The sequence below is a fragment of the Apaloderma vittatum genome, unplaced genomic scaffold (genome assembly GCF_000703405.1).
Source record: "Apaloderma vittatum isolate BGI_N311 unplaced genomic scaffold, ASM70340v1 scaffold10990, whole genome shotgun sequence".
Classification (NCBI taxonomy): Eukaryota; Metazoa; Chordata; class Aves; order Trogoniformes; family Trogonidae; genus Apaloderma; species Apaloderma vittatum.
This window is the reverse complement of record NW_009695036.1, coordinates 1-12095: the sequence shown is the minus strand read 5'-3', so window position 1 is coordinate 12095 and position 12095 is coordinate 1. Positions and strand designations below refer to the sequence as shown.

The 12095-nt window shown below is 38.7% G+C and overlaps 1 protein-coding gene across 1 annotated transcript in view; it reads right to left on the bottom strand.

Annotated features, from left to right (window-relative positions):
* LOC104274139 (histone acetyltransferase p300-like) overlaps positions 1-12095 on the bottom strand; it is a gene marked incomplete at its 3' end in the record, with an annotated part of 25969 nt that extends 13874 nt beyond the window's left edge. The window contains exon 1 of the mRNA XM_009869684.1: positions 11779-12095. Within this exon, the coding sequence (XP_009867986.1) occupies positions 11779-11872 (94 nt within the window). The remainder of the gene's footprint in view (positions 1-11778) is intronic.

Here is a 12095-nt window from a genome sequence, read left to right as displayed (position 1 = left end):
ACACCCCTCAACCAGCACCCAAATCCCCAATCCCCAAAATTATCACCTTACAATGCACGGTAGTTAAACTTAAGAACTAAATATTGGCAAACATGGGAAGAGTTACAGTGGAAGAGACCCTTAAATTAGAGGGGAGATCAAGGAAATGGAGAAAGCAATCAAAAAAATACATGAGTTTAAAATTGCTTCAGTAGGCATCTTGAGATGTCTGTTAGGATACCTTTAATAGGCGTTGTTGATACACTACATCCAGAAAGCACTCTGGCTAATAACCTGACAAACAGCCCACGAGTGAGGAAGGAGTAAAAAAATACTATCAGTAATTCACAAGTTAGTCTGTAGAAAAAAACCCACCTCCTTAATGATGAACAAAATTGAAAATGAAAGCTAAGTCTCTGGGAAGAACACGAACGAGCACAAACCCTGCACCTACAACACAATCGTAATGGCAGCAACCTCCCACCTGCAGACTGGGAAACAGCTGTTGAGGAGAAGATGCCACCCGTGAACAGGAAGAAAAATGTCAAAAAAAGTAAGAGTGGTTTTAATCCCTCTTAGTAATGTGTCAAAACACAACAAATCCACAGTTACATTTAAAAACAAACAAATACACACAAAAAAAATCAAAGAAAACAAACCCCAAAATAAATGGTTCAGAGAATCTTTACTGGATTAGATTTTTACATTAAAAAGATGTAAACTCTTCTTTCCATATAAAGCTAACTAGTTAGGATTTTTAATCCTAGAGAATACACAGTAGAAGATTCATCATAAAATACTACCAGCTGTAAGACAAAGTCGTAAGTAGTAAATACCAACAATGCAATATTCTGGTGTCAGTTCACTCTTTTTGTAAGTCTTTTCCTGAAACAAAACTTCAAAGTCCCCTTCAGTCACTAGATAAACAACAAAACTAGAAAAAACCTACAGTTCTCTGGTCAACTATGAAAATTAAATTTTTAGTCTACTGCTGGGAGGCAGAAGTTTTCAGATACATGGCTGAAACACAAACAGTCTCAAAACACCATAAAGATCAGTAAGACATAGGGTGCATCCAGCAACAGTTGCAATAAATTTCACAGTCTTTTACATATAACATGTTATCCTAAAGCCCACTGCAGAGAGTTCTACCTATGAACAATCCAAAACCTAGCAAGGCTGGGCCAGGCAGCTCATAGACTGCGTAAAAATAGTGGCACAAAAGAGCCAAACACACGGCTTAAGACAACAGCGATAAATATCTAGAGAATTGATTGACTTTCCAGTACACCGAGTCCACTGCTAGCCTTACAATCTCTCATTAAGGAAATGCACGTGAAGATTTCTTAATAACAAAATAAAACTTCTGGGAATGTGAAGGAGGCAGAATCGTCCTGCAAGTTTGTCTGAATTATAATCTACAGATCTTGGGGTATAATCAGAAACACAAAAATTGGGATGTAACAGAACAGACAGTATCTGGCCTAAGAGCTCAGAAACATGCAGTAGTATGCAGGCAGCAAGCAGTAAAGCTAAATCTTGATCTAAGTACAGCAGCTCAGGGTGATTTCATATCATGTTACTTATGGCATTAGTGTATTTCCTTCCATAGGCAAGAAGAAGGTATAGAATACATTGCCACTGCCACCTAAGATTGGAAGGAAAGAGAAGGAAAGTACCTCCACAAAACAGTATCTAAGCAGATAATCAGAAAGTCTTAACCCGAAGTAGTCTCAACATGCAAAGGCATATAATAATTCCTTTCAGGAACCGTAACACTACTGAACACTCAGGCAACTCTGTTTTTGTAGAGTAAAGAAACTAGTCTGACTTGTCTTGGCCATTTTAGATCCCTAGTGAGGAAGTGAGCCAGAAAGGACAGTGGATGGAGCAGGTCCACTTCTTTCAAAAGCAGTCCAGTTAGACTGGATTAAAGGAATAAGACATGCACCCTAAACTGTGAGAAAGCAACTTCAAAAATCAGCGTATTAACTAGTGTTGCATACTATGCATTATTTTTTTAGTTTTAGACCCTACTTCCAAGAAGTCTGCCTTTGACAGTGTGATTTGCAAGACGCAAGGAAACTGCTGGTCTGGATTAGAAACCCACCTGGCACCAAAATGGACTTTAAACTAGTACAGATTCAGAGCGTGCAATCAAAATCCCTAGGTCAATAAGATATTAGTGCCTTATCAAGTGATTAATTTTGAAATGAGTTACAATGTATTTACTTCAAGCTAGTTTTACTGCAAGAGCACCTGGTAGCACCAGCGATACAACAGCTCTCAAAGCATGCAAGGCAAGGTGGAGATTTCTGATGCCTCAAACACAAGGAAAACATATCCACACCAACTACTTTGCAAAGAAATCAACACGTGGATTCAAGCGGCACAGGCCAGTTTCTTTTGCGTGCTTTCTAGCCTATAGTCATGAATCGGTCACTTTCTCATTCCTGGATTAATCCAACAGACCTCTAATCACCTTTCAGAATAAAACAAGCATTTAATCAATACGGAGATAATCTGGTTCTAGCAAACAGGCTGCAGTGAACAACATCGCCTTTCCTAGAACTTGCCCACATGCTACAAAACAGCAACACTTTACTCTCGTGTACTGTACCCTCTGGTAAGAGACTCCCCAGTTCTTGTCCCTGTATCCCGTTTATCATATTATATTCTGAACACAGACATATCAAACGCGAAAGCTGCTGAACAGTCACCTTTTTGCACAAATGTTTCTGGGCTCTATCAGTGGATCAAATTATATCACAGTCGTTAGGTTCACAATGAAACAAGTGGACACGACTTAATATGGGACAATGAACACAAAGCATGCATGCGACAGGGCCGACAGAGGCCAGAGATGATGTTGGACTACGGAGAAAACATGATACCTTGGCTGTGCTTTCAGACAAAGAATAACAATAAGCTGCTGAGGTCAGTATCCTCCTCACATGGAGACATGAAAGCTATCCAGGAATTGAACAGGGTCCTAGATATACCACAGAAAGTGCCCAGAGGATACAACCAATATTCCAGAGAAACCAGCCATTCAAGCTTGCAGTGAAGAATCAGTATTACAGGCCCTAGAATATATTGTGTGGAATGCCATTAAAGGGAAAAAAAAAAAAAAGCCAGGGCTCAAAACCTAAAAATAAAAAAGGTAGAACAAAATAAGGAGACATTCTTGCAAGAAAATTTTCAGGAATCCAGGAAAATGCAAAAGCAAAAGTAAAGCAAAGACTTCAAATAAATCCCTAATAAGGTCATCAATTTCCAAGCCTCTGCAATGGCAGAAAATGTTCAGAAACATTCAGACAGTTTAATCTGGAGGGGTATGGAAAACACCAAACACATCTAAAAAACGGGCAAAACCCCTAAGATTCCTACAAGGTAGGTGTGAGAGAATCTTGCTATACAGCGTTTTAGAGATCAGACTTATTCTTACCACTAAAGCCTGCTAAGGAGAAAGCTTTTCATGTAGATCCCCTAACACAGTCACAATCACCCAATGGTAACACAAACCGCTGAACTATTTTTCCTAACTTAAAACGTAGCTTTAAAGTAATCTACCAATCTGATGCAAAATGAAGGGGCAAAACCCTCAACACCAGCCTACAATATTAAGATCTACCACTTCCAAAATCCTAGAATATTTGTTCCTGTGTAACCCCAGTCATCACTCAACCTCAAAGTGGAAGTACAATGTGGAGGTCGTCACTATTGCTTATTCAACAGCAATTGAGAATTCTTATTCTGTATTATGCTATTTTGATAACCAAGACTTCAGCATTAGATGTTGATATTAGCTCTGTTTCCTACAAGAAATTGGTGAAGCATTGCCTCCTTCCTTTCCTGCTAATCCAAAAGACTTGAATTTGTTCACATCGAGAAACAACATTCTGAAGACTACGAACAATACAAGCAGAAAACACATCTAAAAAAGACATACTCGAAACTCCCAGAAAACAACAAATGCACACACAAAACGTTAGCACGCTGTGGAAGTACACAGGGTTTTTTTAAAAACAACCACACATTTGTTGGTCAAAGTCCAATTCACAATCTATAACGCACATGATTTCATTATTAGCTGTAACAACCAGGTATAAATATAATTCACAAGTGTAAATAAAAAAATCATTCCAAAGAAGCAACAACATATTGTTCAATATCTACTGAAGTCCTAAAATTAGGACCTCGTTCCATTTTTTATAAGATACCCTAATTCCTATTCACATTCGTGTCAAACATCAACTGTTGCTTAAGAAAAAAGCGTCAATTTTGCAAAATCTCAACAATCTGCAGGTTTAAGTCATACTTGTCCCAAACTGTATCAACAGAAATGCCAATTTTTGTAGACATCTGGTTGATGCATATTTTTTGCAGCTTTGGGGAAACAGAAGTAGTGTAATCATATGGAAAAGACTGGATTTGGGAATCATGATAAGAGTATGTTTAATGTTTTAACATTACTTCAGGGGGAATTTCAGAAACACTGCTGTTTGTGTACCTCCCTATTCACACTGTAACCTAACATAATGCAAGGCTAATAGTCGTGCCATCGCCAACGACCCTAACAAGATGAAGTTTTGACATTTTAATTCCAAAATGCTGAAAGTTACACACAGTTAATAATTTCCTTGTGAACACACTACTATTTGCGTGAATTTCATTGCGCTACCTTGAACTTTGGTGAAAAGTCTCTGAATCAGTACTCTTATGCCCAAGACTATCCTGTGTATGCCACTGAAATTCTTGTGAGACCACCTTAAGTTACCTACCGTTGGTCTGTAGCATCATTAAATTTAAGTTTCATTTCAGTTGGGAGTCACAAGTCTGCAATGTTAGAGATGTCTTGCTGGTCTGCTACACCAGTGGGTAAAATATGGGTACATACAGATAGCAAGGGAACACCCATATGTGCACAAACACACCGAATCAGTTTCATTTTAGGAGTGATTACAAATCAGTTTCAAGAAAAGAGTAAAGTTCACTTCACTGACAAGTTAACAAGGACTTTGAAATGATGCAATCTGCATATACCATTACCAAAATGTCAAGCCAGTTTCCTGACTATTACCAATTTGATTTCATTCAACATCACTCCTGAGTAAAACCAAAAAGCAATGCTGAATTTGTGTACAAAAAAACCCCAAACACATACAAATCAACAAAAAACAGAAGTCAGCAGATTAGACTTCTTTATCTTGAACCAGTAATTCTCCAGAGCTCCTGAAATTAAATTCAAGAATACGTAATTTCTACTGAGCAGGCCATGTACCAGCATTTTGCTAGATTTTTTTTTAAAATTAGAATTCTAAAAAAAGCAAAAACCTAAGAATTAGACTATTTTAGTTCATTAAAAAAGTAAGCGTGTTCTAAGAGAGGTTATCTATTCACTTGTATTTAAGCGCCCTAAAAATCAAGAAACAGTAACTCATGATTCTGGCAAATAAATGGATATGGTCCAAAATTCTACTTTTATCTCTTAAGGAGATGCAACAAAACACACAGCATAGAGGTGTTTCACACCATCAAACGGAAGCAAAATCTTTCTCTGTCCCACCTCACAACCACCAATAACAGAAAATAACCTGCACTTTATTCAAAGCTCCCATACCTAGCTCGTACTTCTTAACGAAAGCCTAGTTTAGACCACGACTTCATCTCCTTGTTGTTCCTGTAAACACGCTCAACATCGTCAACTAAACCACAAGTTACTATGATTTGACTTCATGAGAATTCAACGCTCTTTCTTCTGATTTTCTTCAAAGAGTTCTGAAAGAAATGTGTGCCTGAAAAAGAATATAGCATGTCAAATTTTGAAGATAAACTTTAAATACCTATATATGCCAATTCACTTTAAGGAAACTCATTGCTCTTTAGGAAGAGAATGAAGCCACATTGTCAGACAGGTCACTTGCTGCTCAAGGAGAGGATTTCTGTGAGTTACCCTACTTCAAGTTCTACAAATTCAACATAACCAGAGAAGTTTTTTGTCAGTGCATACAGCCATATGCAGAGACAGATGTATTTTACTTCAGCCTGCTGCTACAGTTTAAGTAAAGACAGAAAAGCCAAATCCTTGGAGACAGGTGTGCATTGTTTATCTGACAGTGAAATCTACACAGCAAAATTACTCCATTTGTCAAATAATAAATCTAAGTGACTTTTACCCAAGCCCTCTCAGAGGGGGCACTACTTAGGGTGATGAGAAAGGTTAAAGTTGTCTCATTACACTGTTGAACAAGCACTGAAAGGCTGCTCCTGCTAAATTAGCTAAGCAAGACACCGAGGTCACACACTGAAGATAATCAAGCAACATACAGAGAAAATCCAAGAAATAAACACAAAATCATAAAAAAGAAAAATCTAATAATAAGTTAATTCTCTCCAAGTTGAGCTTCTCCTACAGGAGAAGCTCAGTGTTTACCCTCAGTACCTCATGAAACTCACATCCCCCTAAACAAACACTAAACCCTAGAGAAGCTAGACCCTTCCCAGATAATTTTCTGCAAATAAACAACTCGCCAATAACCTGAATCACAGACCCTCTAGACCAAATCCAAGCTCTGCTCTAGGACCAAAAAGGACAAAATGTAAAAATTGGCATTTATTTATTTTAAAATGTGGTATTTAAATCCCCAAGTTCAGCAACGAAGGTTTTGCCTGCAATACGAAACGTGAATCTGTATTTTTAAATTGTAACTGTGAACTGGCTTTCTACTCTCAAAGGGAGATTTTTTAAGTGCTCAAGATTCAGTTTTACATCACAGTGTGTATGGTCCTTGTGTTGTAGTGGATATTTCTCTTTTAAAATATGAGGTACCTTTCTAACACTGCTCGGAAAAAACATACACCTATGTCAGACACACACAATTCACCTGGTGAAAGGAGATAAAAAAAACCCAGAGGTGTAACAGCAGCTGGGAAATCTCTGAGGTTCAGAAGGCTGTAATACTTCCGTTAAAAAGTTACTAAGTACCTTATGAATGACCAGTTTTCTTTTTAAGGAAAATCTTGCAGGCTTAATTTCTCTTAATTTAAATTTATTCCTAATACAATTAACTTTGAGAATTTACTTAGCTACAAGGCAAAGAAGCCCATCTTTGCCACAGAAGCATCTGTCGTTGCAATTACTCCATTTACAGTCTATGTCATCCATTAAACCATATTTTAAGGTATCTCCCATCTCATAACAACCACTACTTAGAGAGAAAAAAAAAAGTAAAACAAATGTGGATCTCAACAAGAAAGGATATTTAACTGATGGCTATAAACTAAATGTAGCTAGCAACTTGGTCATAAACATCAGCCAGAAAACAGATTTATGAAAAGTATTTAATATTAAAATTAAAAATACAAACACTAGGAAAAAAAAAAAATGTAACTGGCCAAAACTGGAATCAAAACTGTGCATATGGTTCTGGAAAAGACAGTGAGACAAGATTAAGATGATTGATTTCAAGCAAAGAAACATCCCGATACATTTGGAAGAAATGAAAGATGAGTATCAGTCAAAATTGCAGTAGCCCAGGCGAGAAGTTTCATTACAAGCATTAGAACTTTGCTGTAAGGGAGAGTAAAGTTTTAAAGGTCAGAAGCAGTTTCTGGGAGAAGGAAAAAAAAATAAATCCTAACCTTACAGAAGATGAGTACTGAAAGCAAAACTGAAGATGTGCTATTACTCAGAAAAACCTAACTTTTGCAGAGAGTAAAATCAGTTTATAGTAAACTAAAGGATGTTAAGGCACATACCACAAAGATGTACACTGATCTCCAATACAACACACGTGTCAGTTGTAGAAAACTGACTTCCAGTGTTACAGCAAGCCAGATACACTAAGCACGTCAAACCTCATTTTCAGACCTCGCATCCTAAAGACACTGTATCATACAGCCACACTGCAGCAGAAAGTATACTCCATTTTTATCTCTTGACAAAACACAGTAGTTGTGAACCCAGAGCTCAAAAAGCTTTCCCAGTTCACAGAAAACAAGTTATTTCTAATGGGGGGGGCACATCACACATGTTGAAAACCACAATTAAACTCTCCCTTCCCCAACATTCTACACAGAAATTTGTAGGTGGTGATTTCAGCACATCTGCGTTACTGCATGAAAACTGCGTTCACAAAGAGAAAGGCCAAATAAATAATAGTAATAATAATAATAATTTTTAAAATCACTGGTTTAAGGCATCTATATGAAAGACTCACATTCATTTAATCAAGGAGATAGCTCTTCAGGATGCACTCATATTATTTGAGGGGAAGGGGGGCAGGTGTGGGTGTGTGGAGGAAAACAGGCTGGTGGGCAACAATTTGATAGTACAACCTTTAAGAAAGTCTTGTTAGACTGAGGGCAACACTGTTTCTACTAGTATAGAAAGGTAAGCAAAATGAGCTACACTAGCAAGGCAGCAAAGAACTTACCTCGGCGTAACCACACCAGCCCAGAGGAGCTGTGCTGGCACCCAGGGTCACAAACTCCCATCCCCACAACTAAGGGTGCTTGTATCAACTAAAGGTGACCTTGCCATAGAGATGTAACAGCCCTCAGAAAACTGAACATCTGTATAAGATATCCGTATAAGAGCCATTCTCCCAAACAAAATTCAACCAGAAAAAATAAAAAAGAAATTGCACTAAAACCTCTTACAGTTTAAGGGAATCCATGCCGTCCAGCTCCTGAAGCTACTCTAGAACTACGTAACTTTTAAGAAAAAAACCCAGACCGTTCTAATATACTACACAACACTGAAAATACCAAGACTTTCTAAATTACTTCAAAATGTTTATTACAACGTGTGTTAAAAATATTTCACTTTCCCTGTAGGCCGACGTTACTCTTACCTCCTAAAGAAGGAACTGGCATTTATTAATGCCAGCAACTCAAAACTGCTCTAATACAGTATTTTCTAAGGCAAAGCAAATTCTAAGTAGGAACACACAAACCACTTAAGACTTTCAAGACAGAAGGAGATACAGCACTGCAACGACACTGGAAAACGTGCCTGTATTTGGCTGCTGACAATCAATCAAGTATATTAGGACAATCTTTGCCAACTTCTTTTAAGAGGAAAACCACCAATGCTTGAGTTTGGTACATTCCAAGCCCAGAATATCACTTTCATGTAGGTCTACAGTGAGAACGTGAGAACTCAACACAGTGTTCAATATAAATCTACAAGTTTGGGAATAAGTTAACTAGACTCAGAAATTGTTTTCTGGGTATCTAATATATTTTAGACTAAAAAACGAGCCAAAAAGTTAACAGCAAAAGAAAACAGATTGAAACATCCACTAAGCACGTGTGCTGGAAAAAGTTTCAACACTGCAAGTTTCTTGCCTTTCTCCTTCCCTCTCTCTAATGATGCTATGAATCTAACAGTTTTAAAAAGAGTGCTTGAGTAAGTACATAAGCACCATGTTATTTATTTTCTATAATTAACTAAGGAGTGGGGACAGCACAACAGATTCTATAAGTGGAATTTACTTAATGAAAGCTGCTTGCACTATTTCAAAGCAAATAGAAAGAGCAGATAGGCTGAAAACGTAAAATTCAAAGCAGTTTCTAACAGCAAAACTGGGACCAAAAAAAATGCAGTCTCTCGAGCAGCAAATGAAAAAAAGATAACCCTCCAAACACACTAAGAAGTTATATTTTATTTAATTAGAGGAACAGATACGTTAAGAAACCCAGACAGTTGAAGTGTCCCAAATCCAGGTAAGAAGTTGCCAATTGAAAAATCCAGAAGAATCCTTTAAGAGTTTTCATGTAGCATATATGAAGTGTTTGCACCTCTATAAACCTCTGCATAGCTATCGGGTGATGAGTCTCAACCATTCTGATAAGAATTATTCCATTTGCGCACCACCAAAACTGTCCAACAATACCCTGTGTTTCGCCATAACTTTTTACCATGAACTGTTTACATTCATTTATTAAGCTTTCCAGTAAGCTAACAACTAAAAGAGACCAAGTATTCTGTCAAAATCCGCACCTGTTCAACAAATACATTCACAGATTATCCATACCTTGCTTGATCACAAATGTCTTCACTCAGATGTGTGCTCCCCCGAATCAAAATACACCTTTAACTTTCCTACCTTTCAATCATCAGGATTTCTCTCACAAAATACATTTTTGTTTCACTGCTCTAAACAGAGCAAGACATTCTTCAGAAAAATTATGGTTACTACTGAATTTAAGTACTGATTTCCACATCTATCACAAAAAAAGCAAGAAGTAGCTCTAGCTAAAGAGCAGCTTCTCTAATGCTCTTCTTACTAGAGACCTGTTGATATTAGCAATAGCAATGCTCATGTCCTCCAGTAACAACGTAATGTATCTAACATACTCTAAAAGTTACAGACAAACTTTTCAAAACTAATATCTCATTCACCAAGAACAGCAAAGGTAAAAATTCTAATTTCAATGATTCCAAGTAGAATCACATCCACTGCTCAACCAAAAGCTGGCTACTAAATCTTTGTTTACTGTCAAATTATGATCTTTTTTTAAAAAAAAAAAACAACAAACCCCACCACCACACTCAAAGAATTCTTCCTTTTTCTTGCCAGCTGTTAACTGCATTGAATGAGGGCACCGGTGGCTTCAGAAACGCCACCACTCACCAGACTCTGGCAAGAGGAGGCCTCCTCCATATCCCAAGGGCTAAGAAGATCTAAAGTGAGTTCAAAGAAACTCCTGTGGGACAGGTAGTCAAGTACTCTCATGGCAAAATGACACCGAATACTCATCCGCTTCACAACAAGCATTAAAGAGCTGAACAGTCTTTTTTTACTGCCACCCCCTCTTCCCCCAGTACAATCAGTTCGTATTTGCTAGGGATTGTGACATCTGAGATTTTCAAAGCTCTAGCTTGCCTTCGCAGCATCGCTGAAGATCTTTGCAGGACTGCAGAGAAGCCCCTTGATCTTCACAGCCCTTAAGTCTACAGGGGAATTTCAGACATTTTGGTCTCGTAGTAAAGAAATGCGAGATGCAAGATGAACTACATTCCCTATTGATTCCTAATGCAAATAAGATGAAATAACAATTTCATTTCTAATAAGGTAAGAATCTCAATAAACTCTATGCTCCAACCCTGGGATCTGGATTTTGGGTTTAGCTGTTTTTTTGCTAAAGTCGACAGCTTATCTGAACCCGAAAAGCAATTTTTAGATATTGTTCTGGAAGGAAGAGTAAGAAAGATTGTAAAAAGTAAATCAAAATAAGCAGACTGCACGTAAGAAGAAAAATAAAGGAAAAGAGCAGAAAAAGAAATCTTGTTTCTGAAGAAAAAACTTGTATATGCAAAATAAAATAAGAAATCAGACACATTTGTGCGTGTGAACGTACACACGTAATTCAACAATAAAGCGTGCAAAAGCATCATCTTTAGTATTATTTCGTATTTGTGCAACTGGCACTAAAGGAATATGCTCAGCAAGGAGCTCCGAAATAACTACTGTTGTGAAAGACACGAAAACGACGAACTGTTAAGCCTTATCTGCAGCTCATCTAAAGCACAATAAGCCCAACTGCTCTGCTTTCAATCACTTCCAAAAAGAAAAAAAACCCAGGAGGGCAGAAACCTCGGACCACCACCCTCCCCACTAAAGCCCCAGAGGTTCAGGCGGAGAAGCAGAGCGAGAGGAGGACGGCAGGCACGAGTTAACAGCAGCCAGAGAGGGAGGAGGAGAAGGAGATGGAGGCAGGAGAGGGGAGAAAGGGGCTGTTAATCGCGGCCCCGAGAGGCGGGGAGGGCCCGGGCCCCCCGAGACTGACCTGTGCCGTCGCTGGCGGACACGGAGAGCGCCGGTGAGGAGAGTTTAGGCCGCTTGGCTGAAGGCGGGCCCGGCTCCACCACATTCTCGGCCATTTTTAATTCTTTTTTAGACAATCACTCCGAGCAGAGAGACGCTGCGTGTGTGTGTGGCGGCGGGGGGAAGAACCCCAAAACCTTCACCTTCTCCTCGGGTCAGCTGAAGAAACAACAATAACGCCGAGAGGGATCGAGGAGGATCCGGCGGAGGAAGGGGGGGGCCAAGTTCCCCTTTTTCTGCCCCTCGGGCTCCAGGAGGGCGGCAGCGGAGAAGCGGGGA